At 48.7% G+C, this 27,687-nt stretch overlaps 1 protein-coding gene across 8 annotated transcripts in view; it reads right to left on the reverse strand.

Moving 5' to 3' along the window:
• The window catches only part of FARP2 (FERM, ARH/RhoGEF and pleckstrin domain protein 2), an 89,887-nt gene extending 62,200 nt beyond the window's left edge, over positions 1 to 27,687 (reverse strand). For 4 of the 8 annotated variants that reach the window (XR_011074097.1, XR_011074095.1, XR_011074096.1 and 1 more), the window contains exons 1-5: positions 27,601 to 27,666; positions 24,021 to 24,099; positions 22,454 to 22,538; positions 19,625 to 19,655; positions 17,110 to 17,326 (exon numbers count right to left, since the gene is read on the reverse strand). Coding sequence is in view for 5 of the 8 variants with exons in the window: in XM_068544050.1 (XP_068400151.1) it covers positions 17,110 to 17,298 (189 nt within the window). In the remaining 3 variants the exon portion in view is untranslated. Of the gene's footprint in view, positions 1 to 17,109; positions 17,327 to 19,624; positions 19,656 to 22,453; positions 22,539 to 24,020; positions 24,100 to 27,600 lie in introns of all 8 variants that reach the window. The other 4 variants (XM_068544051.1, XM_068544052.1, XM_068544053.1 and 1 more) reach the window with 4 other exon arrangements.

The raw sequence follows: 27,687 nt of genomic DNA on the forward strand, positions 1-27,687 counted from the left end.
AAAAAGGTCACTGGAACCGATACCAAGCAGTCTGAACCTTCATCTGCAAAAATACACAGACAACCAGGAATGAGCAGAGGCTTAACACCAAACTCCTGAAACAGAGGCGTCGAACTGGAAAGCAGACAGATGAATTCCCGATGGACGGAGCGGATGTGGTAACCAAAACCGAAACGACGTCATTAAAAAAAAACACGAAGATCCTCAGAAAGGCCAATGGAACAGGTCAATGTATTCATAAAATGAGAAGATTTCGAAGTAAGAAAAACAGCAACTAAAGACTAAAAGGAGGAAATAAAAAGATAACTCCAGAAATTAAAGGTCAACAGGAGGCCTGAACTGAACGGGTAAGACGTGCACCTGCACGGGTGTGGACGGTAAATGGAGGCATTCCTCTCGAGATGGAGTAATGAAAGCAGCGTTCAGACTCAGGAACGTGAATCGGGAGCCACAAACGTGTCTAAGAGGAATCCCAGGAGGGGGCGACACAGGAGGGGAGGGGCTGGGGGGAGGGGTGCTCAGTGACTCTTCTGAGGACGAGGTGTAGACTGTCACTTCCTCAATCTCTTGCTGGAATCACTGAAAATCAAGAAAGAAGATAAGAAACAAAAATGTAAAGTCCATTTCCAGCAAAACTAGGAAACTGCTAAACCCTGACTCACAGCTGGGTGGGAGGAGCGCCAGCAGCAGAGCCAGCCCGAGGGCGTGGGAGGCTGTGGGACGACGCGCGACAAGACGCCAGGGCACAGGTTTCAGCAGAAAGCCTCACAGAGCACTAAGCCACGCGATGGGCACAGCTTGGGGGGTGAAACCTACACCCCTTGTTTGCAAAAAGGAGGGGAAGAGGCGGCGGTGGCAGAATCCAAACCCGGCCCGTCTGGCTTGGAGATGCACAGGAGGCGGAGCCAGATGAGGCACACGCAGGACAGGGTGAAAGACCGCCCTGCAAAGAGCCAGGCCAGCTGCTGCTTTCGGCTGACTGAAAATGAGGGGTGAACTGAGTCACCCCCAAGCCTTAGGTCTTACATAAATGCCAAATGTCCACGACTCTACAACCAGTCACTCATACAAGACCCCCTTAAAATAGCTAATCCATGAACAGCTGAACTGCTTCAAAGATGGGTGACCAAAATAGAACGATCCTGCAAATATTCAAACACATTCAAGATAAAAGGAGGGAAAAAAAAACAGAAAAAAAAAGTCAGATGAACACTTAGCAGAAAAATGCTGCCTCTTAGCAGATGAAACTGCGGCCAAAATTTCATCATGAAGTTAGAAAACAGTTAATAAAGCAACTGCCTCTGTAATACAGGAGCACAAAGTAGAGAAACAGGAGCTCTGGAAAGAGAAGAGAAGAGAACAGCTATTCAAGGAAAAGGGACCACCTGGGAGTGAGTTCCCGGGTGCCTGCTTTCTGGCCATGTGACCCTGGGCAACAGTGTAAACTGGGTTACTTGCCTGTTATTATTGAGTTGTGAGAGTTGTTTTAAAAAATATATTCTAGGGAATTCCCTGGTGGCACAGTGGTTAAGAATCCGCCTGCCAATGCAGGGGACACGGGTTCGAGCCCTGGTCTGGGAAGATCCCACATGCCACGGAGCAACGAAGCCCATGTGCCACAACTACTGCCTGCGCTCCAGGGCCCATGAGCCACAACTACTGAGCCCGCGTGCCACAACTACTGAAGCCCGCGCGCCTAGAGCCCGTGCTCCGCAACAAGAGAAGCCACCGCAATGAGAAGCCCGCACACCGCAACGAAGAGTAGCCCCTGCTCGCCGCAACTAGAGAAAGCCCTCACGCAGCAAGAAAGACCCAACGCAGCCAAATAAATTTATATATAAAAAATATATATATATTTTTAGATAAAGTCCTTATCAGATGTATAATTGTAATTTTTTCTCATTCCTTTAACTTTCTTGATAGTGTTATTTCTAGCACAAATTTTCTTTTTTATTTTTATTTTTTTTTCTTTCTTTTCTTTCTTTTTTAAATGAAACCCAATTTATCTATTTTTTTTGTCATGTGTGATTTTGGTGTCATATCTAAGAAACTACTGTCTAACCTGAGGCATGAAAATTTACTCTTAGGTTTTCTCCTAGAGTGTCATAGTTTTAACTCTGACATTTAGGTCATTGATCCATTTTGAGTTACTTTTTGTGTATGGTTTGAGGCCAGAGTCCGACTTCACGTAAGGATTTATTTCTGGACTCTCAGTTCTATTCCACTGACCTATACCGTCGCCTCTCGGTATCCAGGGGCACTGCCACAGGTAGCCAGATCCGCAGATGCTCAAGTCCCCTAGTGGTGCTCCATGTCTGCGAGTTACGTGTGCGTGGATTTATCCGTGGTTGGCTGAATGTGTGATGTGGAGCCTGCAGGCACGGAGGGTGGTCTGTACTTCTGTCCTCCTGCTGGCACACCACCACCTGGATCACTGTTGCATGCTAGTCATCCTTGGAACGGGAAAGTGTGACTCTTCCAACGTTCTTCTTTTTCAAGATTGTTTTTGGCTATTCTAGGTCCCTTGAATTCCCATATACATTTTAAGATCACCTTGTCAGTTTCTGTAAAAAAGCCAGCTGGGACGTGACAGGGATCACAACAGATCTGTAGGTCAGTCGGGGAGCAGGGCCATCTTAATAACAGCAAGTCTGATGATCCAGAAGATGGAATAGCTTTCCACTGACTTATTTACATCTTCCTTCACTTCTTTCAGTAGTGTTGCAGTTTTCAGTGCACAAGGTGTTTTTTTGTTTGTTTGTTTTAAAGTTACAGTTTCACTGGAGCTCGTAATATGTGTCTGGAATTGAGTTGCGCTGTCTCTGGTGATGGTTAGGTCTGGGCCATCCCAAGCAGGGGTGGGAAGTGGAGGGATGAAATGCAAAGCAAAACTCCTGGGCCTCCACAGCTGAGCTCCATGTTTCCGTTCACTGCCCTTTGCTAGAAGCACGAGGAACAGTTGCAAATAAGCAGTTATGACATTTTGGTAAACACCATCCTAAAATGCCAGTGAAAAATATATATTCTCTAAACCAAATCTTTTCTTTTAATCTTTAGCTATTCATTGAAGGCAAAAAAAAAAGAAAAAAATCTGTTTCTCCTGACATTTGATTCCGGCATTTAAAATTCATCTTTAAAGATCATGTTTTTCAGAAACACAGAGTGAGATTTATTGAATTTGTTTTTAGTAGCATGTAGGCATTTCCCCCCCTAATTAATGGAGCTTTTCAGAGAACATAAAATCTGGTTCTATCACAAATCAGTACTTCTAGTAGACAAATGTAAGAGATTCAATTATTTTAGGACTTTACATATATTATTGTGTTTAGTTTTTAGGAAAAAATGCAATGTAAAAAATAGTTAATATCTTTGTAGCTGGATTCAACGTAAATACTCTACAACTGTGGTTTAAGTTTTAAAACATAGGAAAATGGATGGACAATACAAAAGGGAGGATAATTTGACCATATAAATTAAAAAATCAGTGAATTGTAATTTAATTAGAATTTTACTGTGCTTGAGAATTTGCAATTATTTTTATAATTATACTGCAAAGGAGAAAAGAAAAGACCTTTCTAGGCTATTCCCTTTGGAATTTTTTTCCCATAAATAAAAAGTTTCATTCAAAATCTACAGGTGACTAACTGGCTTTTCAAAACTCTCTTTTTATGGGTTAAAACTACAAATTTCCCCTTCAAGAAATTAGTAGTTGACTACCAGGGAGCATATAAATTTTGAGGTTCTTTTTTTAAAATTTTATTTATTTATTTATTTATTTTTGGCTGTGTTGGGTCTTCGTTTCTGTGCGAGGGCTTTCTCTAGTTGTGGCGAGCGGGGACCACTCTTCATCGCGGTGCGCGGGCCTCTCACTATCGCGGCCTCTCTTGTTGTGGAGCACAGGCTCCAGATGCGCAGGCTCAATAGTTGTGGCTCACAGGCCTAGTTGCTCCGCGGCATGTGGGATCTTCCCAGACCAGGGCTCGAACCCGTGTCCCCTGCACTGGCAGGCAGATTCTCAACCACTGCGCCACCAGGGAAGCCCTTGAGGTTCTTTTGTTAAATTTGTTCCCAAGTATTTTATTCTTTTTTGATGCCACTGTAAATGGAATTGTTTTCTTAATTTTATTTTGGGATTGTACATTGCTGGTGTATTGAAATACAAATTGATATTTGTATATTGATCTTGTATCCTGTGGCTTTGTTGAATTTGTTTAATAGTTCCAATAGTTTTTTTTTTTTTTTTTTTGTAGATTCCTTAGGATTTTCCATATACATCATAATGTCATCTGTAAATAAGAGATGGTTTCACTTCTTCCTTTCCAATACGGATTCCTTATATTTCATTTTTTCTTACTCTTTTCCTTTTTTTCCTAATTGTCCTGGCTGGAACTTCCAGTACTGGGTAAGTTTTAAAAATTCCCTGTATCTCAGTTTTCTCAATTATAATACAAAACTAATAATAATGCTGCTAATGGTTAAGGAGGAAATTAAATAATACATGCAAAGTGCTTTTGAACAGCACTCAGAATGTGGTAAACACTCAGTGTTGGCCATTGGGTTGTACATAAGAAACACAGCTGAAGCAAATGATACAGAAAGGTTGAAAATAAAAGAATGACATGGTTGAATCACGACTGTGGCAAACAACAACAACAAAAAGTAAGGGAACATGAACTTTATAGAATACGTGGTTGAATTTAGGCCAAAAAGGCAACTGAGACCAAAAAAAAGTACACATTTTATAAGAGGAAAACAGTGCTATGCCCATCAGCATATTACAACGAATATCTTGGTACCAATTCACATGGTGTCAAGATTCATAACACAGAAACTACAGGAGGTAAAAAGAGAAACAGGTAAACTCGTGAACGTTGGGAAGTGCTTACGTGATCAGGTGGACGGCGTGTGACGTGGACGGCGAGCCTGCACCCCACGTGCACACACACGGCCGACCGTCTGGAAGATTAAACGGGTAGCATGACCAAAATGTCAAAGACGTTATTTCTGGGTGTAGGAGAATAATACATTTAACTTTTTTCCTCTGTACTGACTGACTGAATTTCTTACTGTGAGCATGTATTAATCTTATCATTTGAAAAAAATACGTAAAAAGTTTTCTACAGTGAAAAAGCAAAAAAAAAATCAACACGAAATACTATAACTTTATAAAGTCAGTTGACTTGAATAATTAAAAATAACAGCATCAGTTTCTAAACTGTAGAAAATTTGCGGCAATAAAAACTTTGGGGGACTTCCCTGGTGGCGCAGTGGTTGGGAATCCGCCTGCCAATGCAGGGGACACGGGTTCGAGCCCTGGTCCGGGAAGATCCCACGTGCCGCAGAGCAGCTAAGCCCGTGCGCCACAGCTGCTGGGCCTGCGCTCTAGAGCCCGCGAGCCACAACTACTGAGCCCGTGTGCCACAACTACTGAAGCCTGTGTGCCTAGAGCCCGTGCTCTGCAACAAGAGAAGCCACTGCAATGAGAAGCCCGTGCACCGCAACGAAGAGTAGCCCCCGCTCGCTGCAACTAGAGAAGGCCCGTGCGCAGCAACGAAGACCCAGCACAGCCAAAAATAAAAAATAAAATAAATAAAAATTAAAAAAACAAAAACAAACAAACTTTGGTTTTCCAGAACTTACAGCAACAATTTTCCAAAACAAGTTTGCCCTCCTCTAGTGCTCTTAGGTGTCTCCTAATCTGATTCCACTAAATAAGGAAAAATTGAAGACCCTTTGTAGAAGCCTGTGTTCTCAGCAAGAGTGTATCAAAGTTTCTCAAGATGTCTTTTTTTATTATGTCTTTATGTTAATATGCTAACAAGTTAAATTTTATCTCAGTACTTATGTAAAATTTATAGTTTCATTTCATAATTTGGATTCCTCGCTACATTTAGGATATGTTTCTACTATTTTATACGGTTTTAAAAGACATAGGATTGATGTAAATCAGAGCCAGAAGCAAACAGCTATAAAGCTGACTATCCTTGATTTCGTATGCCTGATTTAAAAGAGTCCATGTTCCAACATAATTTCCAGAAGGAGAGCAATGTCTAGAGCCTTAAAGTCATTCTGAGTTGTCTTAACTGAAAATTACTTTAATAGGGGGAAAAAAAAAAGGCTTTTCTTCGGCTACAAAAATCTAACTTTATCAGATTCAAATATCAAAACATGCAAAAAAGCATAAGGCCACATATTATTGGATTAAACAAATGCAAAAAATATGAGGAAACATTATAAATACCTAAAAAGAGAACAGTAAGAAAGAATGTACCTTTCATAATCAGTAATGTTATATTTATTTTAGAAAAAGATATTTTAGGCTCGACAGTGAAGCTATGACAGAAGTCTACACGGGAACTTCTGAAGAAGGCTCAGTCCCAGGCAGGGGTTTGAGACCAAGAGCCGAGCAGGAAAACATTTCTTTCTGATTTTCACTGTCACCAGAAAAAGCCCTCAAGTAAGGGCCGGGATCCTCTCTGCCACGGTGGCAAAATGAAGCCGTGTTACATAAACTACAAAATTACACACACAAAAGCATAACACATGTGCAAAGGACATTCCAAAGCATTCCAGTAACAACAGTTTGGAAGCACCTACAGATGTTTTTCATGTTTCTCTTTAAAGACTAGTCAAAATCTCGCTGAAAATAAAAGCCCATAATTCCTGTGACCCAGGAGTCGAGGATAGGAGAGTTTAAAGCGGCCTCCTCGGCCAACAGCTGACATGGCTGGCACGTGCGTCTCGCCGCGAGGGGCCCGAGCGCAGGAGGGCCAGGGCCTCCCCGGGGACCCACCCCCTGCGTCCCCTCTCCTCCCGCCCACATGCCCGGCTCTGGGTCTGCACCCCCTGCACGCGCCGGTCCATCCCCACCCCTTCCTGCCTAAGGGTGCACCCACACTCCGCCCCTGCCTGCTTTGTTTCTCTCCTGAGCACTAAGGGCTCTGCTTTCCCTGGTTTATCCTCGAGCGTCTACTGCAGCATAAGCAGCAAGAAGGCTGGGCTCACCTGGCATCCCGGCCCGGCTTCCACAGCGGTGCCCAGAGCATCCCAGGTGCTGGGAAACACCTGCCCCCGAGAGCCACGGGGTCGCGGAGCGCGGCACAAACCCACACCGACGGCCTGTCCAGGTGTCCAATCCCTGACAGTGTTTGCCATAAACTTTCTGTCCTTTTCTCCACTGTAAGTTGCCACTTTCTGTGATGTCTCCAGCATCCCCTGGCTTTTTCTTTTCACTTCAAATACCATATACTTACTCTCAACTTCCTATTTTTTTTAACTTCTAATACGATGTAGAAAAATTTGCAAATTGCATATTTAATAAGGGGTTAAGATCCAGGATACGTAGAGAACTTTTAAAACTTAACCAAAAAACCAAACAACTCAATTCAAAAATGGGCAAAGGACCTGGATAGATATTTCTCCAAAGAAAAAATATATATACAAATAAGCCCACGAAAAGATGCTCAACATCACTGACCATCAGGAAAATGCCAATCAAAACCGCAGTGAGATACCACCCCACACCCATCAGGATAGCTGCTATCAAAAAAAAAAAAAAGAAAGAAAGAAAGAAAAAGAAAAGAAAATAACGAGTGTTGGCTAGGATGTGGAGAAATTAGAAACCTCATGCACTGTTGGTGAGAATGCAAAATGGTACAGTCACTGTGGAAAACAGTATAGAGCTTCCTCAAAAAATCAAAATAGACCACGTGATTAAGCAATCCCACTACTGGGTATACACCCAAACAAAAAGAAAGCAGAGTCTCGAGGAGATGTCTGTACACCCACGTTCACAGCAGCACTACTCACAAGAGCCAAAACGTGGAAGCAACCCATCTGCCCCTCAGCATTTGAAGGGATAAGCAAAATGTGGGCCATCCATACAGTGGGACATCATTCACCTTGAAAAGGAAGTCCTGACACAGGCTGCAACACGAGAGAACCTCGACACCACGGTGCTGAGTGAAATAAGCCACTCGCTCCAGAACAAATACTGTGTGATTCCGCTTATATGAGGTACTCAGAGGAGAAGAACCACAGAGACAGTAGGATGGTGGGTGCCAGGGGCTGGGGGTGGGTCAGTGTTTCACGGGGACAGAGCTTCAATTTTACAAGATGAAGAGTGACAGGGATGGACGGTGGTGATGGCTGCACAACGACGAGACTGGATTTAGTGCCACTGAGCTGCGCACTGAAGAGTGGTCAACGTGGTAAATCTCTCTTGCATGTATTTTACCGAAAAAAAAAAAAAAAAAAAAAAAAAAGTAAAGCAAACACACACACACAAAACCCCTCAAAACAAAACCAAAATAGTTAAGTCTGATAAAACTGTGTCTAAAAAACATAACTTCTGCCTATTAAACTGGAGATTTTATTAAAAACCATAATAGGTGCTGCTGGGGGGTGTAAAGCGCTTCTGCCCTTTGTGGGGCCCCCCGAGGGCCGTACAACACCCGCTGACGCAGAACCTCCAGCTCCAGATATTTATCTAAAGGGAAAAATCCAGAATGTGTATAAAGATTTATTACAAAGAAACTGAAAACTAGAAAACTACGTAGTCATTAAAAATTTAAGGAGAAAGTATACAGAAACATGTTCAACAGTATGCTAAGTTTAAAAACAGACTACAAATGTATGTGGTTTGATTCTAGGTGTGTTTAATGAATACATGTGAACAGATAGAAGGCTGGGAGGATATTCAGAACACTGTACTTGGCTGTTTCCTGGGTGGTGATTCTTGGCTGTAGGCCTTCCCCATCTTCCATTTTCTTACAAGGGACACGTGTGATTTGTATCAATCAGCTGAACTCCCTCCCAAACAGGCGGCATCAGGAACCCCGCGTGCCATCCTGGCTGGGCTCCGAGGTGCCGGCTGCACGAGAGCCTCGCCAGGGGCACAGTGTTGCCAGGGAGCAGACGCGGCGCTGGTGCAAGTGCTAATCCTGGTGGACACGCTATTTGTGAAACAGTAAGATAAACTCTGGAAAAAACGTGTATTAAACAGTGCAAGTGAAAACACAGAATGCTCTCCTTGAAAGAAGAGAGAGAACTGTAATCCTCCAGCCAGCTTTCTGGAGAATCTTGGTTACTTTCTTTAACTGAAAGTCATCAGTAACACAGAATTAGGTTCTTAGGACAGAAAATGAATTGTGGGGCTGCTACGACCTAGCAAAGCTCCACTGAAAAGTGGAGCTTGGAGGAAGTCTTGCGGAACATCATACCTTCTGGGGGAGGGGAGGGGGAGGGGAGGGGGGGAGGAGGGGAGGGGAGGGGAGGGGAAGGGAGGGGAGGGGAGGCGATGGTGTGTTTGTTTTGTTCAGGGATTGAGTGAATGGACGGAGGGAAGAAATGAGGGTCAGGAGGAATGGGTCAACAGAGGGTGCCCGGGGTGGGGGAGGGCACACATTCCAGAACCCGTCAGCTCTTCTCTGAACCCCGGCCGCCCATCCTGCCCAGAATCACCTGAGGATTCCTCAGCAGCACGGCATGTTTTAAAGGTGGCCTTGGTGACCCGAATGTGCAGTAGGTGTGAAAGGCCCACTGGAGGCTGCGGGGGGTGGGGGGGACCAGGAGGACGGCAGCGCTCTCGGATGACCTGGCTGGGGACAGGAATCAGGACGGGACGCAGACGGCCCCGGGGCCAGGCCCACCAGCGGCCCGCACTGGGCAGCAGCCCCCGTGGACGGAAGCAGCAGGAGAAAGGCCACAGGCCCAGAGGACGGCTGGCAGTGGTCCTGTGTGGACGAAGGGCCCGTGAGACGGTCTAACGGGTTTCCAGAACAATCCACGTACCTGGGCAGGGCGAAAACGGGCACATCCTACAACCACAAAGTCCACGCTGGGGACACACCCTAGAGAAACCTGCGCACGCGCACACGGCGACACACACAGGAACGTCCGCAGCAGCACTGCTCCTAACACCCAGACACTGTTCACCACCGAACAGAGCAGATTCTAGTAAGTTCTGAAAGCCCTGGGGTGTGCCAGGCTACACGGCTCAATATGGGGGGCAGGACATGGGGTGTGTGTCGGGCAGCTGAGCGAAGGCCTGCAGAGGAGAACTCCGGGCCTTTCTGGCCTCCCCGCCCATGTGGCCCCCGCAGGAGCAGACGGGCGCGGACGTCACCCCGCCCCCCAACTCTGGCCACACGTCCGGACGGGGCCCCTGAGCAAAGCCGTTCCCAGACTTGGAGCAAGGCCCTTCCTCACGCCATCGGGTGGTGAGGGGCTGAGATTTAAAACCTGGTGCTAACGTGCCCCACGCGGCTGCAGGGAGAGGGGTGAGCGCGCGAGCCTGGGAGGCCGAGGTGGTCAGGCAGCATCACTCCGAGGCGGGCCACCTCCCTGTGGGGAGTTGGGCCAAGAGCGCAGACATCGGAGATTTCTGGGAAGGGATGGAAACTGAACGGGAACAGCGATTCAAGGGCCCAATCAGTGCAACAAGTACAAGGTCAGCTCTTCTAGCCTCCTATGAACAAAGGACAACAGAACCAAATTCCTTCTGAGTAGTAAATGAGAGCATCACGTGGATAAGAGCAAGGGTTCCAGAGACAGCCGAGGGGTGGGGTGGGGTCACAGGTCAGCTGCGTCACCCAGCGGCTCACTCTGCCTCTGCGTCCTGCTGGGGATGCCAATGACACGAGCCCGTCACGTGTCTTAAGGGCTCAGGAAACAGCTTACAAGTCAAGACAACCCAATGGGCAAGTTTCCTTTCTATGACCCTCTGCTGGGACCCTGAGACAAGTCTGCTGTCTTCCATTACACAACCGTGGGGATGGGTCTTCTCTCGGTGACATTTCCCAATTCTTTTCCATTTGTCACCGGTCATCATCGCGGGGTCATCCAACATAGACTGTACATGCCAACCCGCAGGCATGTGCGTGTGCAGGCGTGTGCGTGCATGTGTTTTGGAGCTTTGATACCACAGCTGGGTAAACGTCCACACCTCTGCCTCGTCCCACCCTGCCACATTCCTGGGCTTCAGGGTCAAAACACAGATCAATTTTCCAAGACAAAATAATAGGTTTCAAAACCTAGGGCAGAATCACATAATTGCTGCATATACTAGGGACACACAGAGCTCTTATATAAAGCCTATATTACCGCCAAACTTCAGATGCTGAATTACTAACTTCTTCTTCTGAGATCAGACCAAAATAAGCTCTAAGGCGGTTTCTTTGCCATATTTAGGGTGCTCATGTAGGAGCAGTGACAAACATCTGGCTACGATACTTCGTGGAATTCTGGCTATTTCTTCCTGGCCAGAAAGAAAACATTAAGTTTTTACTGGAATAGCAACTTCAAGTCCTCCAGCATGGGACTTCATGGCTGAGAATCCGTCCTCCTACTTGCCACATATTTAAGCTAAAGCTTTTGCAATTCTAAAAAAAAGAAAGAAAGAAAGCCCACTCTGAAACTTTTGAGGATGTTAAGAAAAGGGGGAACGTGAGCAACCTTCATGTTCATTAGAACTCCATCACACCTGCCAGCAAAGGCATGACATTCACTCCCGTGGGTGAGGTCTCCCTCACCCAAACCACATCCCAGACTGTTCTTTCAATCACTAAATATCACTCTTTCCACAATACCGACTCCAGATAACAGAAAAGCTATAGGTGACGTCCATTCCTAAACCCGCCATGAACGGTCAGCGACGCAGGTACGTGCCCCGTCCCCAACGCCGCGCCCTCTGCAGTCGAGGGGAGGCCTCTCCAGGGAGGACAGGACCGCCAGCTCGGCCCCTCTGCCGCTCCCGGGGCAGCACGGAGACCGCTCACACGTACAGGGCAAGGAGCCGGACTCTTTCGACTCCCCGACTTTGCACGCAGGACAATCGAGCTGACACACGGCCTCCAGATGGTTTCTCTTACAGCTCAGAAAAAAGCTTCCCAGAGCTGAGGTCAGATTTCTAATTTCAAAACCACAGAATTCACTTAATTAACTGAAAACAAATCATGGTTTTACTAGATCAAAAACTTGGTCACTGACTGACCTTCGGGGGAGTTAAAAATCCCATCAGTAAATGTCAAACATCACTTAAAATAAAACAGAGTTGAAGCTCCACCCTGAATCCATCAGACAGATTTCTCCCCCTTTCTTTGCGCCCTTCCAGACAAAACAGAAGTATTTTAATTTAACTAGTAATCAATATAAAGAACCACAAAGTACATCTTGCTTCATTATCATACATAATCATAATAAACATAAGTTTGTTAAAGCAAATGATCTACATGGATAGAGTAAATCATAGACATTGGCAGCTAGTACTTACAAATGAGATAAATATTGATTTAAAAATACAATTGTCAGGGGACTTCCCTGGTGGTCCAGTGGGTAAGACTCCGTGCTCCCAATGCAGGGGGAACACGATCCCTGGTCGGGGAACTAGATCCCGCATGCCGCAACTAAGAGTCCGCATGCCGCAACTAAGACCCGGCACAGCCCAAATAAATAAACAAGCAAATATATCTTTTAAAAATAAATAAATAAAAAGTGTCAGTAAAAGTTCCTAGTTCTATAAATTTGCATGACAACTCTAAATGAAACTTTAAGATGTTTTAAAAAATTTGACAAGGCAGCTCCCACTCCTCTACCAGCTTCAGTTCCCAGGGCCTCCAGCGCCTGTCCTCAGCCTGCTTTCTCTGTGGTCCTCACAACTCTGGCATGTAGAAATGTTCATTCCACGTGTGGTGACTGGGCCACAGCTAGACGGTTAACTCCACAATTACTCATCATCTATCCAAGGAACCACCCCCAAAGATAAATTTTTAATGGTACAATTCTCACATTTTTGGGCTGAAAACCTTTAAAAATTTTAAAAATTTCACCTCAAACCACAACGAGATACCACCTGAAACCCACTAGGATGGCTAGAATCAAAAAGTCAAAGAATAGTAAGTGTAGTTGAGAACGTGGGGAAATTGGAAGCCTCATAAAGTTGCTGGTGGATATAAATGGTGCGGCCGCTTTGGAAAGCAGTCTGCCGGTTCCCCAAACGGTCACACACAGTCGCTGTACGACTCAGCAGTCCCACCCCCAGGTGTCTGTCCAAGACATGCGAAACGCATGTCCCCACAAAACCTGTACCCGAATGTTTACGGCAGCGATGTTCGCAACAGCCCAAAGGTGGGACGTCCACCAGCTGAAGAGTGGGGAACAAAAAGGAAAATAGTGCTGAGACGTCAAACAACGTGGATGAAGCCCTACAACACCACGCTAAGTGACAAGCCAGTCACAAAAAGCCACGTGCGACCCTGCTCAGATGAAAGGGGTCTGTGGAAACAGGACCCAGGTCACGGTTTGCTTAGAGCTGGGTGGGGCACGGAGGATGCTGGGGTGTGAGGGCGACAGCTAAAGGGCGTGGGGTTTCCCGCTGGGAGGGATGAAAACGTTCTAAAACCGACCGGCGTGACGGCTCTGCGTTTCTGTGAATACGTTAAAAACCACTGAATTGTACGCTTTACGTGGGTGATTGTACGGTTATGTGAGTTGTATCTCAATAAAGCTGCTAAAAAGTTTCAGCGTATTCAGTGCTGCTCAGGAAAAAGCAGACAGACCCCAGCTTCCAGCTTCCAGCCACCTTGACTCTGGGGCAGCAGGACTGCAGACCGAGAGAGAAAGCCAGAGAAGGAAAAGGCTCCCGTGTGGCCAGCGGTTCTGGCTCTCAGAGCGCTGGCCGGTATCGTGGGGCCCGAGCTGGCGGAAGCAAAGCTCACGTCACCGCCCTGGCGGGTGGGAGACAGACGGAGCCGGCGGCTCGCGGATGGCGCTCACCCCTCGGAAGGAAGGGAACGAGGGCGGCGGGAGGGCAGCCTCAGCTGCTGAAGCAGCAGGAGACGACGAGCCACAGACTCCGCCTGTGAAGAGCCACGGGCACCAGCAGACGACGCCGTTTCAAAAATAACTAAACGTCAACTTCTTCCCCTAAGAATAAACCTTCGGTATCAACCAGGGGAGTCCACACAGGCCACACCGGGCCAGGTGCCACCGGCTGCACCAGAAGGTAACATCAGCACATCAACCCTGCGAGTCTGCAGATACTGCTGCAGAAAACGTAGTAGAAAATAAACCAAATCAGCACACCGTAAGATAGGTGTGGACGGCCAAAAAACCCCAGACACACAAAACACGACACCTGAATCCCTAACGTCAGAAGACGCTGCCATAGAGGGAAAAACCAAAAACTCTCCTAAAGCAAGCATGTTACCCAAGCTCACCCTCGCTTCCGTTCGGTCGACCGCACTTACCGGCACTGGTCCAAACACGGAAGCAGCTTCGCCGCCCAGGACCTGCCTTCCAGGAGGAGAGCCCGGCCAGCTCCGGGGCGGGGGCGTCTTCCCCAAGACCTGCCTTTTGTGCCACCAACAGAGGCCACGCGCCCCGGGACCTCACTGCCCGGCACCTCAAGTCTATACCACCCACAGGCCCACAGCGAAAGTCACCCAACCACAGTGTGTCTCTCAGTCCAACTGTACAGGGCGGGCGGGGGAACGACAGACAAGATCAGTGACCAGGGATGGTGGGGCAGGGGCGGCAGGCCCGGGGAGACCCAGCCTGGGCTCTGCGTCTCGGATCTTGGCAACGGTGGCCCACGGGAGACACTGGGGAGGAGGGAGCAGGGCAAATGCACCTTCTCCAGCAGCCCCTCCCGGAGGAGGCCCCACAAAGTGCTTCATCTGGCAAACCCGCCCAGCCCGCTGACACCAGATACCAGAGCTTCGGAGACCGCTTCTTTCCAGGGACTGCGCACCTGATCCTTGGCAACAGCTGTGTGAGAGCCTGCAGAAAACAGACTCCTGGGTACTTCTCCACCCCCTGAACCTAGGCTGGCCTGGCAGCCTCCTTGATCAGTAAAATCCGGTAGAAGGTACACGCATGAATTACAAGCCTAGACCTCAGGGACCTCACAGCTGCCACCCCCGAGCGCATTCCCATCACCATGCGAACAAGGTCACGCCAGCTCGCTGGAGAGTGAGGTCCCACACGGAGAGAGGTTCCAGTTGGGGCCCCAGACATGTGAGCGAGGCCATCCTAGACCACTCAGCACTCTGAGCCCCACCCAGACCAGAAGAACCTCCAAGCCAACACTCAGACATGCAGAAAATATTAAATATGTGCTCTTTTAAGTTATCAGGTTTGGGCTTGACGTGTTACTCAGCAAAGCTAACTGATACAGTTGTAGACGACTAGGGTACTTAGAAATAGAATACAACTTACAAAAAAATACATTGAGTTTTAACTTCTCCTGAAAGGTATGCATCAGTGGGTAGCAAAATTTAAAAAGTACCCTATCCAACTCAGGATATACAACAGCAATTTGATTCTATAATTTCTGGTAACTCTGCCAGGTATATCAAAATACCAAACATGATGGTTCTATTTGGTTAAAAGAAACAACAATCACAATTTATTAAAACTTTGACAGACTCTCTATATTCTGAACATTTATAAAATGCTATCTCTGATTTAAAAGCGAATTTCTCAGAGAAGGATTACATCTTATTTATGACTCAACAATAAATGTGTGCTTTTTTCCTTTTTTGGTCCTAGGTTTAGTTGATAAACACCATTAAGCAGGCCAGAAAAAGATGCTCTAAAAGTAAACCCTAACTAATGCAATTCTTTTCTTTTCTCTTCTTTCTTCCTTTCTTTCAAAAAATCTGAACCTCTTTTAAGCCTAGACCATAGCAAATGTGTTTATCATAGGATGGCTACATGGTGGAAATTCTTCCAAACATTTGGCTGGAAGAGACCTGAGAGCCCAGCTAATTCCCAGACCTTTAACCTGTTTCTCCAGGTGACTCATCCGAGTATGGTTAAGACAGGGACTGAGAGCCAGCCCCCCCCCCCCACCCCTCCGCTTCAGGGCTCAAAGGTGGCCTGTTCCCAACTCCCTGCCCTGCAAAGGCTGCTTCTGGCAACACAGGAGCGACTTGTGAAGGTGGACAGACAGGCCCTACCAGCTCCAGTTACCACTGCCCTGATGAAATGACATCTGGTTTCTTCCTCAAATAAGACCTAAAAGAAGCATTCAGGGTTCCCTGAGTTCAGACACTAGGAATCTAGGCACTAGATACCTGCCATCGAACACTCAAGGTGTACCCTGGGCTCCAAGCAGGAGGGCACCTCTACTCCTCAAGCCCCCCAGCTGGCCTCTCCCCTCCGCTCCCCCCCGACCGTGCTCACCTCCTTCCTCACCTCCGCCTTCTCACGCAAGGCATCCTGCAATCAGGCTCCGGGGAGCCTCAAGGTTTCCTCTAGGCCTCTTCACACCGGGCCCACAGCTCCTCAATCATCTTTCTATTTTCTGTGTAGCATCTTGACCTCTCCCCAAGCATAAATAAACCTCCTGCTAAAGTTTAAGTTCATTCTCTCGTCTTTACTTTGTGACATTAAGAGTAGGGGACGCTTCCAAAGGTATTATTTTAAACCAATATAAAAATATTAGAAAAAAGAATATGTTCCTGCATTACTTATGAAAATAAGTAATTTTTAAAAAGAACATTCATTCTATTGCCATTTAGAAAATCAGAAAAGATGTTTTCAAACATTTGCTATATTCAATTGTCTTTGCCAACATGATCAGTGCAATCTATTATTAGAGAATTTTCACAATAAAAATGTTCCTACTGCTGAGCTAGAAAGACATGCCCTGTGCGAGCGCTGTGCCAGGTGCCAGGCTCTTCGTGTGCTGAGTGCTCCGCCCTCGCCCCAGCCACCCTGGGAAGCGGGGACCTGAGTCACCCTCACATTCAGACGAGGACACGCTGTGAGGCTAAGGGGCGCCCTCACCCAGCGGCTCGGCCACCAGGACCTGGGTGCAGACGAGCTGGTTCCAGTCTGCACTGCACAGCTCTCAGCTAGCCTCTCAAAAGAGAAGAACGTCAAGACCACGTTACGTCAGAACTTTAAGACAGGAGAATACCACTCCCCAGCCTAAAAGGCGAAACGCAGACGGAGTTCCCAAGGATTTTATTACCAGCCACTCGGGGGCGACTCGATAAACAGGCAAAGTCTAAGCAGCAAAATGGAGTTCGGTACATAATACCAAATAATACCCGACTTCTAGAAAACATGAGGAACTAGGCCTCCAGGGATCACGCTTCTTACCTCAACGCCAAACACCTCGACGGAGTCGTCCAGCAGCTGCACTCGGACGGGCGTCCTGGCCGCCGGCCACGCCGCTGCCGCCGAGGGGCCCGGCCCAGGCTCGAGGGTGCTAATGCCCGCGGGGGTCGGGGCGCCTAGGCGTGTCCCTGGGGTCTGCAGGGCGCGGTAGGTTCCTTCCAGCTCCCCCATTCTTCACCAGCTAAGAGTGAGGAATGCACTAAAACACACAAAAACCCCCCAAATTATCTCCAGTTATTTCGATATTAGAACAACGTAAGAAAATTATCGGGTACACAAGAATTCTCTGCACTGTTTCTGCACTTCTACGAGTCTTAACTTACATCAACATTAAGAGTTTAGAAAGATCATCTTCTCCTCATAGCTCGACTGGTGAGCGTACCCAGCAAGAGGCCCAGCACCGCTGCCGCCGGGCGCGCGCAAGCAGGCGGTGCGGGAACTCCTTTAACCCCAGACCCTGTGGAGGAGCCGCAGCACCTCTGCTCACCAGCAGCGGCAGCGGGAGGGGAGGCCCACAGCCGCCGGCGCTCTTTCCCCAGACCAGCCTGAGGCCCCGCACCTCCTCCCTCCACCAGCCCGGACATTCACGTGCTGACCACACGCTGTGTGTGCCCGGAGGGCGCTTTTCTGCAAAGGGAAAGGGGTACACACAGCACGGTGCCAACGTGGGTCCCGGGCCCCACCTCTGCCGACACAGTGGGGAAAATGCCAAGGAAGGTGGATGAAGAGAGCCAGGCTGTCTGCCCGCTTTGCACGCCCTGGTTTTTCTAAGCTGTGTCACCAGGCCGGAGCGGGGGCCGCCAGCGGTTCAGGAGGTAACTTCAGACCTAGCGCTGAGTGACAGCCTGGCACACGTCACGGGGAGCACACGCGGGCCACCCTTCCCAGCACCCGCTCTGCCCTGTCCTCACAATACCCCTGTGGTCACCACCACCCACGCCCTCCTCACCCATGACGACACCGAGGGTCTGCGAGGGTCAGAGAGCTGCCCCGGCAGGCGCCCGTGCCCTTTCAACCCTCCTCAACGTGCCGGGGGAAGGGTTTCCGGTGCTTAGCTGTCAAGTTGAACAGAGCCAATCACGCCATTGTTTTTAACAACCACAGGACAGGCTCAGCGCCCGCTAGAACCTGGTCACACTGCCGTGCTTTCAGTCGCCCTTATTAATATAGTTACCTTCTATTTATGGCCAATTCCCTTCTTAAATGCGTGTATTTATGTATGAAAGTCAACTTAAAGAAACATACCTAATGGTTAAACGCAGTATGGCCAACACAAATGTCAGATGTTTAATCAAGAAAGAATGCAGATGCTGTGAAAATCATTTTATTTTGCTTAATTATCTTCAAAAAGTCTTCTACTAATTTGCAGTAAATATTTTAGAGAATTAATCTCACTAAACTCCTAGTCTGTGCCCTTTCATGCCGACTTAATTGCTGAGTCCTCTGGCCTTTTCCTCTTTTTCGAGCTTATTTTGTTATCAAGATAAACCAACTCATGAACTTATTATCTCTTCAATTAAGATGGAAAAGCTTCTCAGTGACCCACTGCCAAGCAACTCCTACTTAAACCCTACTCAGCGAAGACCTTCCCAATAATCTGCGTGAGAATTTCCAGGCACATCTGGCTTATCAAACAAGCAAACAGAAAATGAGAAAGCTAAAACCCCCGGGAATGGTGAAATGTGCGTAGCATGAGCAAAGTGATGAGGCGACGTGTCATTCCGCGAAATGCAGCTCCCGACCCATCTCATGCACAAACGAGCGGGCTGACCCCCTGCTCGGACTGGCACATGGATCTCCCGCGCCACACGTGTGGCCCAGGTTGGCAGTTACCCACCGTCTTCAGAATTCTCTCTCCAGGCTGCATGCCCCCGGGAGCGGTCACTAATTCTGTAAATATTTGCTAAGTATTTACTTAATTAACATCGCAGGCATCAAAGAACAGGCACTGCACAGGCCGCAGTCAGGAAGCACACTTCAGAAAAGCCCTGTTTTCATGCCACTGCCTGATACTCAGCGTGAGGCATATGAGGTTCTGAGAGCCATAAATGTGAGCGTTTTCATGCCAGTCTCACAAACCTGAGTAGTTACTGCAGAAGAGAGGGGTGTTAAGGAAGTCAAGCCCACCTCTCAGGTGTCCCAGGTGCGTACACAGGTGAGAGCAAAGCGTGGTCAGCTCACAGCACTCGCCCAACACCCACCACCAAGAGGAGGTTCTCCTGAAACAAGCTACGGGATGTTTTACTTTGGGCACCAAAGTGATCCTTTCCCTTTTAAGTAAAGCTACAATTCTGAAAACATATATACAACCAAGGTGTACTTTTAGGAGTCACTTCTGTTGTGTATTCCATTGTAAAATTCTCATTTATATTTCTTCATAATAATTTTAGATGGAAAAAAATTTCTTCAGGTTCTTTCTCTTCTACTTATTATAAGAAAGTCATGTCTAAACGCCTACTTTAAAAAACAAAAACAAAAAAAACCAAGCAAGACTAACCTGTCTTGAGGGGCACGTCCGGCTGAGAAAACTGCAAGAAGAACATGCAAGGAGGTTATTCCTAGAACAGTCAGGGCAGTGGTCCCCTTGGTGGGGGGGTCTGACCCGGGGGCAGGGCACAGGGGAGGGGTCCTGGGTGTGGCTGGCACAGTTCCATTGCTTCACTGGACAGTGTCCACTTCATTCATTAATCTGTACATTTGATTAATGCAGTTTTTCTGTATCTGTGTTTATTTTATAATAAAAAATATATTTAGGGCTTCCCTGGTGGCGCAGTGGTTGAGAATCTGCCTGCCAATGCAGGGGACATGGGTTCGAGCCCCGGTCTGGGAAGATCCCATATGCCGCGGAGCAACTAGGCCCGTGAGCCACAACTACTGAGCCTGCGCGTCTGGAGCCTGTGCTCCGCAACGAGAGAGGCCGCGATAACGAGAGGCCCGCGCACCGCGATGAAGAGTGGCCCCCACTTGCCGCAACTAGAGAAAGCCCTCGCACAGAAACGAAGACCCAACACACCCATAAACAATAAATAAATAAATTAAAAAATATATATATATTTAAACCAGCATACTCTTAATTTACCATTGTTTCGTCTCTCATAAGAACAAAAGATACGTTAGACAGATGAAAAAAACAATTTTCTTGGCTCAAGGAATTCTAAAACACGGCTCTTGAGAGGAAGCCTTTGCAGGTTTGTACACCTTCTGAGCAGCACGCTTACATCCTAGTTATCTGCACCTGGTCAAAGTAAGACACCCACACAGCTTAGGCTGAGACTCCGGACCACGAGACGGCCTGATCCCGGAGGTTCATCCGAGGGAGACAAGTTCTCTTAAGAGGAAGTGACCCCATGGGGCACCCTCCTGCTGATATTCCAAAGAAAGCTCTGTTTGCTATTACACAACAGCAATGTGGCATTAAACCACCCATTTAATAATTACTCAGCTTTAAGCTTAAGAAAGTTTAGAAAGGAAGACACTTAATGGAAAATTGAATGTAACTGCCGTGCTGTGAATGTTAGTTAATCATGGTCTCATTTTAGAACAAGCTGCAGAAGGGACCCCTCCCTGCAGGAGCGTGAAGCTTCTCATTCAACAGTCTTGCTACAGCCCGATTGCTTCCTGTAGTCTTACAATGGGAAAAAATGAAAGGAAAAAATGTATGCACTGAATTTGCTTTACATAAATTATAACCTAACAGAAATTACTTTGTTTTGCTGTGTGCTTATAAATAAACATTAAAAAGGCAAGAATATGCAAACTGGACTAGACCCCCAGAGCGCGTCCCGCAGTCCTGCAGGCCCTAAACGTCAGGCATTAGCCCCTGCTCACTCCCCTGATGCTGCCAGAGACCCTCTCCAGAAATCTGGAGGGAATCAGTGGCGTCAAGAGTCAGGCGCCTACGAGGGACTCCAGTTCCCTTCTCCCTCCCAGGTGAACAAAATGATTTGCAGTCTTCATTCCTAAAAATATTTCTGGTGGCTGCATACAAATTTCCGCCACTGATATTTAGTGTTACCTACTACAAACTCGGCTCCTATATATTCTCATTTAATAAAAAATTTAAAAACCAACTCGTGACATATAATTTCCATCTCGAAGTTGGAAAAATTCGGCTCAAAAGTCTGCCAAGGCTTTGGGTGATGATGTGTCAATGCAGGTTTGTAACAAAGGTACCACTCGGGGGGGGTGGAGGGGACAGGGGGGGAGACTGTGCACGTCTGGGGGCAGGGGGCATATGAGAAATCTGTGAAACTTCCACTCGATTTTGCTGTGAACTTAAAATTGCTCTAAAAAGCAGGTCTATTAAAAAGAAAAAAAAGCTCTGCCACAGAACACATAATCCAGAAGTGACAAAGCCGGGACATGAGCCCAGCCCAGATGTGGCCCTCGAGTCGCCTCCCCCTCGGCTGGGAAATCAGCCCGTGGCTCCCCAGACAAGCGCAGTCCACTGTCCACAGCAGTGGAAGTCGCTAAAATTTCTGTCACGTGTGGAAAAGCTCTCTACATGCTTCTTTGATGAGAAGGTGAATAAAAGCAAGGTGCAAAGCAGGCGCATGGCGCGCTAACTCTGGTTAAAAGAGGAAGACCGTAAACACATGCATTTTTCAAACCACCACCCTGGAGGGTAAACCAAAACCTAAAGGAAAGAGCTGCCTCTGGGGGCAGGGGGAGGGGGAGGCGCTGGGAGGCCAGCGCTGGGCTCTGCTTCCTGAGTCTACGGTGTTCAGTCATGTAGCATAGGGAACCTTGTCGATGTGCTTTTGCCACGTAACATAACCTGTTCCCGGAAGTAACACCAGGGGGTGACGACCATGGGGGCCAAAATTCTGCCGACCGCAAGGTCTTTGTCGGGTAATTCCGACGTCTGCATCATCTCAGCTGTAGCCTGTCTTTTCTCTCGTGAGTTGGTATTTCCCTGGTTCTGTGTAGGCCAGATGATTTTGGATTATATCCTGGACATTTTAAACATCGCGTTATGAGCCTCTGGCCTCGTTTAACTCCCACAGAGAACGCGGCACTTCTCTTTCAGCAGCGCCAGCCTTGCCGGGTTCAGGCCGCCGCCGTGGTCTCGGCATCAGCTCCACCTTCAGAGGCTCCATCCTCCCTGTGCACCATCACCCAGCTGACAGCCTGGCTCCCGGGCTGTGGTCGACCCCTTAGTCGAGTTCCCACAGCCTCTGGCAAGTGGCGCAGGGTCGGCCCCATGCGTGTACTGCTCGGTGTCGAGCCCACAAGCTCATCGGCAGCTCTGAGGGGTCACCTCCTGAGCACCGCCCTCCACGGGGGTCACCTCCTGAGCTCCCCCCTCCACAGCTCCCTGGCTTACTTCTCAGTCCTCCAGCCAGAGCACTGTGGCTTGTTCCCCTGCTCTGCCGTGCACGTCCTGGGACTGCGTCCTTGCTGGGACCAGGCTGCAGGAAAGAGAGTAAAAAGCCCGTGGAGTTTTAGGTGTCTCAGGCCTGGCTGGAGAACAGGGAGAGAGAGAAGAAGAAATGGTGGCTTTCTCCCACTCTCTCTAGAGCCCAAACTGGGTGGCTCCCCCTGCAGCCCTCCCTATCTGCCCCTGGAGCCCACCTCTGGGTTTCGGACACCCTGAAGCCGGCTGGGGGCCGGGGGTGCTGGAGGGAGAACAGGAAGCTCAGTGCTCCTGCGGCAGGCACTTCAGACCCTGGCCTTTGTCTGCCCGCCACCACTTCCCTGCCAGGGTCCTCAGAGCTGCTCACGCAGCTGTCCAGCTGCGTAGCCACAGTCAGCGGGAGAGCCAGGGTGGAGGAGGCTTATTCCTTCTTCCCACAAACGGAACCTGCCATCCATGCATTTAAAGCATGTTTGCAGAGGTCACCTTTGGGAGAGGGAAGAGGGTTGATTTTTACTTCCTTCTTTCCTGGCGCCTGTATCTCTTGAACTGCCTGCCATGACGAACGTGCGCTACTTCTGAAATCAGACGGCTTCCGGGCAGACGACGGCAGGGGCTACCCACAGCCGAGCCTGGTCACCTTCAAGGAGCGAGCCGGGGTAACTGCCCACGTCTCCTCTAGGCGTGGTGCTTGCCCCTCCTTCTCAAACAGTGCAGTTAAAGTAAAAACTAACTAACATTTTAAAACACTCTCTTTAAATCAATTTAAAAAATTGATTTTTTGTTCAGATATTGAGACTTGTTCCCCCCAACATTCATCTCGTGCTAACTATTACCAAGGCAACTGGGATCTGAATGATGTAGGAGATACAGTTAATAACGCCCAGTCATTTAAACGACTTGTAAAACAGCCAGTGCTGCTTGCTCCTTCCAGACACATCCCACCAGCCGCAGGAAGAGGTGCCGTGCACCCTCACCCACGTGCCTCCACGGTGTCATGTGGCACCAAGCAGCGGACCACAAGCTGCCCCTATGCCGGCAGTGTGACTCTAAAGCCATTCTGCCTCGTTTCTGGGCCCCTCACTGGCACCGGCCCTTCCAAGGTCCTAAGAAAGGCCCTCAGTGAAGTGTGGCCATGATCACAGCCTTCTGGAAAATTCGAAAACATATTCAAATTGCAATCGACTAACACTGCTGCCCCTTCCACCCCAAGTCTGTCTCTGTCCCTCCTTCCCTCCATGTCAGGCAGCTCAGGAGAGGACCCAGCTACCAGCACAAGGAGCTGGAGACACCCTTAGTTTGGGCTCAAGCGGAGACGTTTCAGGTGTTCACACTGAGGTGACCACCAGCCTCGCAATGCAGCTATGGTTCCCGGAACACCACTGCCAGCCCCGTGCTTGCGCGCCGGAGGGTTATGGAACAAAGGTGCAGGGCCCGGGCCCTGCAGCAACATGAACAGACCCGATGGCACCTGGTGCTGGAAGCGTGTGGGCCCGGGGAAAGGAGCAAGGTTTGAAACTCGGGGAGCCAGACGCACATTTGTGGGAAAATCATCACCAGACTTGTTAAAATGCAAGCAGAGTTCGGTACTCCGTAGTCAAAACTGCACTTCTTGCCTGTCAGAAAAAAAAATTTATAACGTAGCAGTATAACTATAAATACACCATTGATTTTTTAACGTTTTTGAATGGAACTGTGCAAAACAGAATTTATCAGAACTCCTGCTTTTCCAAGACACAATCTGTAGCTGTGCTAGAAACAGCAAGTGGGAAACCATGTTTTACATATCCTAACAATCAATAATAAGATTTTTGATCAGCCATGCTAGAGGAATCACTGAATTCTTTCTATTCTCTGTCACATGAAGAGGCAACTAAAAACTACATACCCAAATGAAAAGTATTACAGAAGTGTGTCAGATAATTAACAAATATGCTATCTTTCTGGATTTAGTGATGTTTCTATCAACGGTCAGCTTTTTCAAATCTGTATCTTATTTACTTTTTCTCATTCTAAATAAATATCTGCAAATTAATTTTCAAATTGATTTTTATTTGTAACACTGTATTTTCTTAAAGAGGCCTCCTCCCCCAAATTGGATAAGTCTCAGGCCCCATAAAAGTTGGCATCTGCCCTTGCCCCAGATGAAATTTGATTAGTTCAAACATTTATTGAGCACCTTGCCTCTGTATCAAGGAAGTCTAAGTCCTTAAAGATACAGGAGCCTGCAAGAGAGAGGAAATCCCTCCCATTACAGTGGGAGAAGACAAAGAAGACAGTCTGTTAAAGGGTGGTAAGAGCCGTGTGGAAGTGAAGTGAGGAAGCCTCCAGGAATCTGGTAGGTGGAAAGGGAGGGAGGAGGCCTCAGCAAAATGGGGGTGTCTGCGCATCTGGTCCTCACAACCCCCATCACACACGTGCTGTCTCGTCTCCGGTTTAAGGGACCCCACGTGGCGAGCACACAATGATCTAGAAGGGGAGACAACTGTGGACGTGGCCCTGACCACTGCCCGCCGCAGCAGCGGAGGGCAGGAAGCACGAGGTAACACCAAGGAAGGCAGCGCTGCTAGCCTGGCCAGGGCGGCTCTCCAGGATGCAGCGGGCGCTGGGCCCCGCAGGGCGACAGGAGACCAGCTAGACAAGAGCAGCGTGCGCGCAGGCAGGGGCTGCTGGGCAAGGCTGAGAGTGGCAGGCGCCCTGAGGATGCCCACGGGGGGCCGGGCTGTGGGGGTCTCGAGGGCCCACCTAAGAGGTCTGGGCGGAATCTCATACCTCCTTCTGTGCTGCAGCTGGGAGAGAGGGGATGAAGAAAGATTCGTCACTGCATCCGACAACGTCAGAGGGCCTTTCTGCTTTTGAATTTTAAAATGACTATAAACCCAAACACCAGCTTAGCGAGAAAACAGTCCTGTGGCCCTAAAATGAAACTACTTACATCACCCCACCTTCCCCTCTGGGCCCTGTCCACGTCCTCGCACGTTGTTACATCAGTAGAATCGCTGCGTACAAACGACTTCGCCTTTTTAGTTAAGACGTGTTTTTGAACATATTTCCATGGATCAAAATGGTTCAAATTTTGCTGGGAAGGAAGGACAGGAAGGAGATCGCCAGAGCATGTCTGCTGGCGGAGGACTCTACCCCTCTGACATGCAGAGTTTATGTATCAAAGTTTGTTTTCAAAACTGGGATTCCAAAATCAAAACCTTTTATCACATACGGCTAGCTGCTCTCCAAAAAGATGAGACCAATTTACAGAATCACCAGAAACCCACCAAACACCGGCCTCTATCATATTAAGCTTTGTGGAACCCTCTCACCTTTTTGGCACCCTGTTGCCAAGGTAAAACCTGGAGTTGACAAATATGCTACCATCCAATCATGCTCTACACACGGGATCTCAGAGAACACGACCAGAGTGACCTCGGCTCAACATCCAGCTTTACAGGGGGGGTTTCCCTGCACCTAACGCCAAGCCGTGTGCAGGAAGCTCACGACCCACTGAGCAAATGGGGAGGTGGCAGGCTTATACGAAAGCGGGTGAAGAAAAAACAGGAGCAAACCTGAAAGGGCAAGCAGCAGTAACAAACACCTGTTACCGTCTCAAGGTAGAGGAGGTGCTGGTGTGACGAGAGGCAGGAGTGTCTGGAAAGGAGTGGAACAGAATTCCTTGGGGTCCAGTGGATTTAAAAGAGCTTGCATGGAATTACCCATGCATCCACCTTTGCTTTGTCAATCCAGTGCCTATCCTTCCCTCCAAGCAGGATAATTCTGCTTAAATACTGCGTACTTCTCTCTCTACTGTCTACTCAGATTCTTCTTCCACCTGGTAATATAATGGCTAACACTTATTAAGCACTTACTGTGTGCCGGGCATCCAGCTAACAGCTTTTCCACTGAAGCTTAATCCTCACAACAAGTCTATGAGGCAGGTAAACTGTAACCTCATTTGCTGATAGGGAACCTGAGGCAGAGATAAATGAATGTATCATATAAACTTCCCTTTTGGGAAAGGATGCCCACGCATGTAAATGAGCCAGCAAACTTCTGCAGCTCCTGTCGGCGTCCGGGCCAAACAGCTCAGTGTGAACTGCTCACTGAGAATCTGCAATGAAGCAGGCGCACCGGGGAAGCAGGGCCAGGGTGTGATCCTAAACCCGTCACCCCACTCCTCTGCTTCCAAACGGGGCCTGGGCACGTCTCCTCTGAGATTGAGAGAACCAAATAAAATAACGGGCGTGAAGCGCTTCACAACCCTTCCCAAAGAGCTACGTCTGCAGTGTACAGGAACTCATAAAAACCTTTCAAAAAACAGCAGATACAGACAATGAACATTAGATTTGGCCTACTAGCAAAGGTCACTCCATGCCTGCCGACCTCAAATGTCCTCTCCCATCTCTGTGGCAGGAGAAAACTGCACACCGTCCACACACAAGCAGCCCGCTGGCCCGACGCTCCTGACAGCCATCGAGCACCTCCGCAGTCCTCCGCCGGAAGCGCCCTCACAGACGTGAGCAAAGGTACAGAGAAGAGCCACCCTGAGATGTAAATCTTTCCATCCTTTCACTGTGGACTGACATTATTTCCTTCAATGCACCTTGTGTGAATTTGTTTTTCACGGCAATTACTGACCAGCACACGAAAGGCCACCAGAGGCTGCAGCCACCATAGTAAATGGAAACGGGGGCATATTCCAGCCCCAGCTTTCACCATCTGCCTTTAGAAGGCTCCCCACTGCCTGAGGAGCCGTTCTACACTTCATGGAGTAAAAACATTAACACCTAATACTGCTTCCCGGCGTTAAGATACAATCTAAGGAAAGGCCAAAAAGGGCGTGGTCTCAGGCGGCGTGAGCTTCCACCTGTGGCTCTGCCGGGGCCTCCACGCGGGACCCTCCCGCCCACCCTGGGCCTCCAGCGGGCAGGCTCCCCACACACGGCCCTCCCCGCACGGGGCCTGCCGCCCTAAGGCCTTCTGAGCCCGGGCGTGGACTCCTCTGGCCGCCCGCCGTCCGGAGGCGCCCGCCCTGCCCTGGGCTTCGGCCCACGGCCTCCGCCGCCCGCCCCCGAGGCGCAGCCCGGCCCCTGCCTGACCGGGGCCCCGCTGCCCCGCACGCTCACCAGCCGCCAGGACCCCGCCGTCCCCTGCAGCGCCCTGCAGACGCCGCGTCTGCTCCTCCCGCTTGCAACGGCCCGTAGGCCGCCCCC

The sequence above is a fragment of the Eschrichtius robustus genome, chromosome 5, assembly GCF_028021215.1.
Source record: "Eschrichtius robustus isolate mEscRob2 chromosome 5, mEscRob2.pri, whole genome shotgun sequence".
NCBI lineage: Eukaryota > Metazoa > Chordata > Mammalia > Artiodactyla > Eschrichtiidae > Eschrichtius > Eschrichtius robustus.